Here is a 6702-nt window from a genome sequence, read left to right on the forward strand (position 1 = left end):
AGTTTAGTATAATCTCAATTAGCGTTAGGGGGGCAAATTAGTAATGTCTACACTTTAGAACATCCCTTATAAGTATAGGGTAGATGGCCTTATAAAACCATAGTCCCAAAAAAATCGTTCCAAAAAAGATGCTTGGGTTGAGACTTCATATGCTACCTCAAAATGGGATGTTTGACTGGTCAGAGCATGATTGAGTAGACCGCCACATAGACACAAGGGTTATCTTAGTCATTTTCCCTAATGCCAATTTCTAGGGTTTCGACGCTGCCCCCCGTATATAAACGTAGAGAAGTCACATTTTCAAGGTTTCTTCTTCTCTATCTTGCAAGCCTCTCTCAGTCCATCTGGTAAGTAACCCTAAACCCCATCTCGCGTCGCATAGAGTAATCAAGTGTTCTTTGCCCTAGTTTCAGTTACTTAATTGCTCAATGATCTTCAACTCTTTATATGTTTTTGTTTTCAGCTGTTGATTCATATAGTTGTTGAGGGTTTTACAAAAAAATCTTGCCAAGATGATGAACGAAGAAGGACAAAACATGGATCTCTACATCCCAAGGAAATGGTATTCGTCAAAATCTTTGTCCTCCCTCCTCTCCTCTTTTATTTGACGATTTGGTTACGATTTCTAGTGGTAGGTTTTGATGAGAATTGTGTGTTTTGTTGGATTTTTGCAGTTCTGCTACAAATAGAATTATTACTGCAAAAGACCATGCTTCAGTTCAGCTTAACATTGGTCATCTTAGTGAGAATGGTGTCTATAATAGAGAGTTCTCTACTTTTGCTCTCAGTGGTTTCGTTCGTGCCCAGGTAATTGATTGTTATATTCATCTCTAGCTGATTGTGTTGATGTTAATACTAATTGAATTACTCTTTATTAGACTTTGATTGCTGTTATTACTCTTTATGGGGGCTAGGACTACCTATCAGAAAAATTTGCTAAATTAGGGTGTTTGCGAGGTTTTCGACATGCGATGGTAGGTTATTGGGCAGGCAATAATGTTTAGTGGCTTTTAGCATTAGAATAGTAGCACAAGTCGAACCTTAGCAGGTAACATACTTAAGAAGACGTGGTTATCTACTAATGCACTAATAAGGAATTGAATAAATGTTACATGAGCAATTTGAGAGCTAAGACCAGGATATTGATACGATAGTGTTTGGTTTCAATTTGGATGGTTGAAAAGAAAAGGAATGTACATAAGCTGTGAAAGCTTTACTACTGGTATTGAACTATTAAACCTGAATTTTTGAGAAGGCATAACTGTTGATTATTGAGTTTCTAATTTTTGTATTGAGTTCCTAAATGAGAACAAACATTACAACCACAAACAGAATAAAAAATGAGGAAGACTTTACCTGAAAACAATGCTTGGCAAACGGTCTGATATGGCTTATATGGATAGTTATGTGTCTTAAGGTTAAGAGCTGGGCTTATATGGATAGTTATGTGCTTTAAGGTTATGGGATGGACTATGAAAAAAAGAAGAAGATGTGCATACAAATTTGTGTGTTTGTTTTATTAAAAATAAATGTAACGAAGTGTGGTCTCTTGACTAGTCCCTCAAAGCTTTTAAACTTATATAATTTTTTTTCTTTTTTTTCTAATTTTTCATGAAGTGTGTAATTGGATACAAATTCCTTGAGCATGTGGTTCTGTTAGAGGTTTGTATAGGCAATGATGGCCTCTACCATGCATCAACCATAGGCTATAACTTAGGGAGAACAATAACCAATGTTTTTGAGTTGATTTTGTTGTTTTGTTGCTGTTAACTTGTTGAGTTGTCTATGAATGTCTGTGGACTGGGTTTCCTAGTATGTCAAACTCAAAAGTCATGATAATGTTACTGGTTTGTCAAACATTTTTATCGTCTGGTTTGTCAAACATTTTGTACTCTCTTGTTCTCTGTACGGCTCAGGTGCATATGTGATTTAGTATGTCAGTTTGATTTGTCAGCTACATTACTCTGGGGCACAAATGTTTTCGTTTATTTAATATTTTGAACAAATATTAAACAAATACGTGTTCATAAGTTCTCAAGATTGAACAAATGCCAGTTGAGAATAGGGAGCTGCTGTGTCTGAGATTAAGTAAATTAAGACCACTGGGCGTGTGTAAAGTTACCCAGTGCGTTGAAATATCGTGTTCCATTTTATTTGTCACCTTGTTGAAAGCATGTTACTTTTGAATTGAAAATATGTTCGATTAAAACTGTACAAGAATACCTAGTTTATGCCTTTTGTTTTGTGGAATATCTATAAACAAGTTTTCTTTGATTTGTTATGTTTCAGGGAGATGCTGACAGTGCAGTCGATCGGTTATGGCAGAAGAAGAAAGTTGATGTAAAACACTAGTAGGTGCATGTCAAGATCTATGGCTGTGGGTATGTTGGCAAGAGTCTGTTCAGAGGTGTAATGTCATGAGTACTGCAATATTTAGAGTATTTTTACATTTAATCGGTTATTGCTAAACCAGTAATGAAATTGAACATCTTTTCTTGATTTTGTGTAAGTTTTCATTTCAAGAATCATGAAAGTTAGTTTGATCTTGTGGTACAAAATCTAGTTGATGCATTTTCTGTTATTGGAGGGGTTATGTCTTTTATTGTTTTTTTCTTTTTCTGCCTTTTTGTCAAATGTAGTAGTGTTTTCTTTCTGAAGGCAGTTGCATGATAATATGTCATGGCAGTAATCATATTCCACTTCCCGGCCTCAATCTTACCAGGCTTCATGGAAATGTATCATCTGACATTCATGGGTACAGATGAGGAGTGTGGGGAGATGAAGTTCTTTTGCTGTTCGTTTTTGTGTATAAACTGTTAGCTTCTTGTGAATCATGTGGTTCCACATATTCATTCTTGTGAATCATATGTAGTTCAACATATTCAATATTGGCATTCATAATGCATATATGGCATCGTGGAAGGAAAAACAAGTTCCACACCTGTGACACGTTATGTAGCTATCTCTCTTGGAATCACTCTCTGTAATCGTAGAATAATCACTAGTTGGTCAATTGACTACTACCACTTGGTGAGAATTTCAAGCTTTAAAGTCCCCCCTTCCGTAGGCCCTAGTGCGACTGATGGTGCTGAATTCTCATTCTCTCATCTACCTCGGTGCACACTGCAGACCCATCAGGCAGCTCTTTGAATGAAAGTCGAAATATAAGCCTTTAGCTCAGATGGTTCTGTATATAGGATGATAAAATTTAGGCATTTAGAGCCAAGTAGTTTTCATCTTCAGAAATTTACTGAGCTTAGCCAAGAGGGCATTATAGCTGCCATTCTTGTGCTCTAGAAAAAGATAAAGCCTTTTTAGCTATAGTGTCTGCAACATTGTTGTACTCACGATAAATAAAAGAACACTTCCAACTGCTAAATTTATTTAAAAGAAAGATTGAGTCTATAATTATGCCTGCATTGGTCCATTTGATTGCTCCCAGGTTTCCATTTAACGCATTTATCACCCTTTGGCTATCACCTTCCAGATGCAACCTTGTTATTCCCTCGTCTTCTGCCCATTTAATAGCCTCAAAAGCCGCCAATGCTTCTGCCTGTTCAGGATCTAAGGCCCTTGTGCAATGTCCCCTAGCTCCATTGCTTCTACCTGCAAAATCACGACTGAGTAGATCTAAGCCAGCAATTTTAGTGTATTTGCAGAATGCTGCATAATTGATATTGGTTGGAAAAATCTTTTGAGACGGATTTGATTGAAATCAAGCTATTTCAATCAAAGGAAAGCCGCAATAAAGTTGTCATTATGATTTATTAAAGTGATGCAATCCTGTAAGTAATATCAATCATTTCCCTTCATTGGAAACGAAGTTGTACACATAAATATAAAATATATGCTGCTGGTTCTTTTAAGCCGATATTTCTTATATAGCAGTTACAAAGACTAATAGTTTCAAGATATTTATCATCTCCACATTTATCGAATTCACAGTTGACCAATGACCAGTGGAGCTTGTCCTCAATGTCGTTGCTAGGATCCTGGCCGGGTGATTTCATTGTTGAACTAATGGAATACTTCCAAGAATTAGATCTGATTTTCACTCACTAAGGTTCGCTTTTTGCTCCTTAAGTATTTCAATTTACTCCCAACATTTTATGGGTTTCCTTTGATGAAGTACCACCTGAAATTATACTTGAACCAAAAACTTAAGGTTAAGTAACCCGAAGATACATACACGGATAGACAACAGAACTTCGCAAGTTTTGTTTAATGAATAAACTTTATAGTCACGAAAAAGGTTGTGCATACTCATATGCTCATGCGAAAATCAAATGTTAGACCATATTCACACCTTATTTAGTTGAGATTTCCTCAATGTTTAGATGGCTTGACATTGTTACGGTGTGAATCCTAACCAAATCACAATGGAGTGAATTCAAGCCAAAGAACATACAAGATGTCAAAACATGCTTTGGTTGGGATGCTCAGTGCTCAAATGGGATGTTTGACTGGTCGGATCAGTGGCGGAACCAGGATTTCGAATAAGGGGGACTAAATTTTTTTTTTCCAAAGTGGACTCCCATATTGATATTGAACCTGTATGGTGTTGCTAACGAAAACGAAATTGTTCGCCAAGTAATAATAAATAATGCTTTGTGTCCGGACAATTCTATTACTTAGCATGTCATGCAAGTAAACCTAGTAGACATCGTAAATATAACTTAGAAACATTACCTTGAGTCCATGGCCTTTGCTTTAATAACAATGTTTGAAAATGATAACACCAATATGTACGGGGTCAAAAGAATTCCATTGTTTGAAATGTATACTTAGTGGCTCGGTAATCCAAGATCTCAGTTGGTTTCAACTCTACTGCAAATGCTTTTGAGAACAATTTCGAAACTCTACTATAAATGTTTGTTTTTGAGAGCAATTTCGAAACTCAAAAACATTTGTAGTAAATTTCCTCCGCAGTGGGCTAACCGGGTGGACTAAATGTATTGGACTTGGTGGACTAAATGCATCGACTTGGTGGACTAGATTACAATTTATACGGAATTAGTGGGTAATTTTATGCTTAGTCAACCCGTGCTTCCGCTCCTGGGTCGGATTATGATTGAGTCGACCTTGACAACACACAGCCAGTGACAGAACCGTCATTGCACTAAGTAAGTACTGTTCACCTTCGTTTTATGCAGGTGAACTTCGCGTTCTTAGTCTTCAGGACAGGTAACCAAAACATTCCTACGTGCCGTACTATGAAGATCTGTGACAAAGCAAACATTTTGATCACTCTAGTTGTTTCTAGAACTAAAGGACACGTGTAAGACACCCAGATACTGTGTCGACATGGCGAGAGCTTTCTACATTCTTCACCACTATCCCATCCCATATCTAGTTTCTTCTAATGACTAGTACAAATACCAAACACTTATCGCCTGAATTTTTACATTGCTGCCCCGTTTACAGGAAAATAGTAGTGAGATTGTTGAGAGAGTACTGCTATTGCTAGCACAATGAAGGCTGAGAAGGAAACAGTGACACTTGATGAAGGGAAGGAAAGTGTAGTAATCACAGGAAGAAGCAAAGATGAAGCTGGAATGAAGAAAGTAGAAAAGACAGAAGTAACCACACATAATCCAGATACATTAAGGTACATAGAGAAGAAAATGAGGGATAAAGGTGTCCAAAGAATGGATAGGCATCCAGTAGATGGAATGGGATTGCATAAGACACCAAAATCAGGTCATGGTGGTAAGTATACATGGGAAGGTCCTCATGATTTGGTAGTTGATGAATTGTCAGTGGGTCAAGATGTACCAGCAGCTATCGATGAAGGTGATCCGAATTATGTTGATGAAGAGACTGGTTATGAGAGGTGATGGTGACGTTGTTGATCCTGATATGAAAGGTTTTGTTGTTGGCGAAGTTGATGTTTCTAAGACGGCTAATGATGCTCATGGTGGTGTTTCTAGGGTCGATGTGCAACCTGAACTGAACGTCTGATCTGTGGCTTTCATTTGGTTGTCTGATGGATTTTTATTTAAATTATGCTTTGTGTTTATGTTAGTCTAGGCTCTAGCTAACTTGCTTGATTGTAAGGTGGTAGTCGCAATGAGGTGTAATCAACACTAGTCAATGGTGGATGCATTTGTTTGTACGCCTTACTTTTTGTTTCCCATATGGCGTTGTTCTAAAACTTGCTGTAGCTAAGGTGGCAATTTTTTATACTCACCGGAGCTGGCGATCAGTTTACCGAATTGGTATGCGAATTTTACAAAAACTAGATCACATAATTGGTGCATATACTCCTTTTGCATATGGAGAATAGAGCAAACTGTGTTGATTGAAATGACATGAAGACGTTAGATGGTTCCAAATGAATGAATATTTTATTCTTGTGGTGCGCCAAATTCGCATGCCAACAAACGGGAGGAAAATTTGTGAAAACCAGTGTTCTTGTGGTTCGTATATAAATGTAATAAATAACCTGTAGCTCTAGTTGAAGCTGTTTGGTGACGCGTTTGCCAATTTAGTACTATTAATCCATTTGAAACCTGAAATGTTGATTAGATGGAGAAAACTGAAAAGAGTAGCGAAGCATAGAATTTGATTCTGAAGCATAGAATTTGATTCTATATTTAAACTTCGAAGCATAGAATTTGATTCTTTATTTAAACTTCGAGGACGATCTTGGCAATTTGATAAAATCACACATATATGTTTTAATTGATGTCCTTGGTATAA

General features: G+C 37.0%; 1 protein-coding gene and 1 pseudogene across 1 annotated transcript; both read left to right on the forward strand.

Annotated features, from left to right (window-relative positions):
• The first annotated feature begins 291 nt into the window (after window positions 1-291).
• Window positions 292-2608, forward strand: LOC113307863 (40S ribosomal protein S21-like). The gene is made up of 4 exons (XM_026556327.1): window positions 292-347; window positions 464-562; window positions 675-807; window positions 2290-2608. Exons 2-4 carry the CDS (start codon window positions 513-515, stop codon window positions 2350-2352), a joined length of 246 nt encoding a protein of 81 aa, XP_026412112.1. The 5' UTR covers window positions 292-347; window positions 464-512; the 3' UTR covers window positions 2353-2608.
• A 2813-nt stretch (window positions 2609-5421) lies between these two features.
• On the forward strand, window positions 5422-6113 carry LOC113308644 (annotated as a pseudogene).
• Window positions 6114-6702: the final 589 nt, after the last annotated feature.

This window comes from Papaver somniferum, chromosome 9, assembly GCF_003573695.1.
Source record: "Papaver somniferum cultivar HN1 chromosome 9, ASM357369v1, whole genome shotgun sequence".
Lineage (NCBI taxonomy): Eukaryota > Viridiplantae > Streptophyta > Magnoliopsida > Ranunculales > Papaveraceae > Papaver > Papaver somniferum.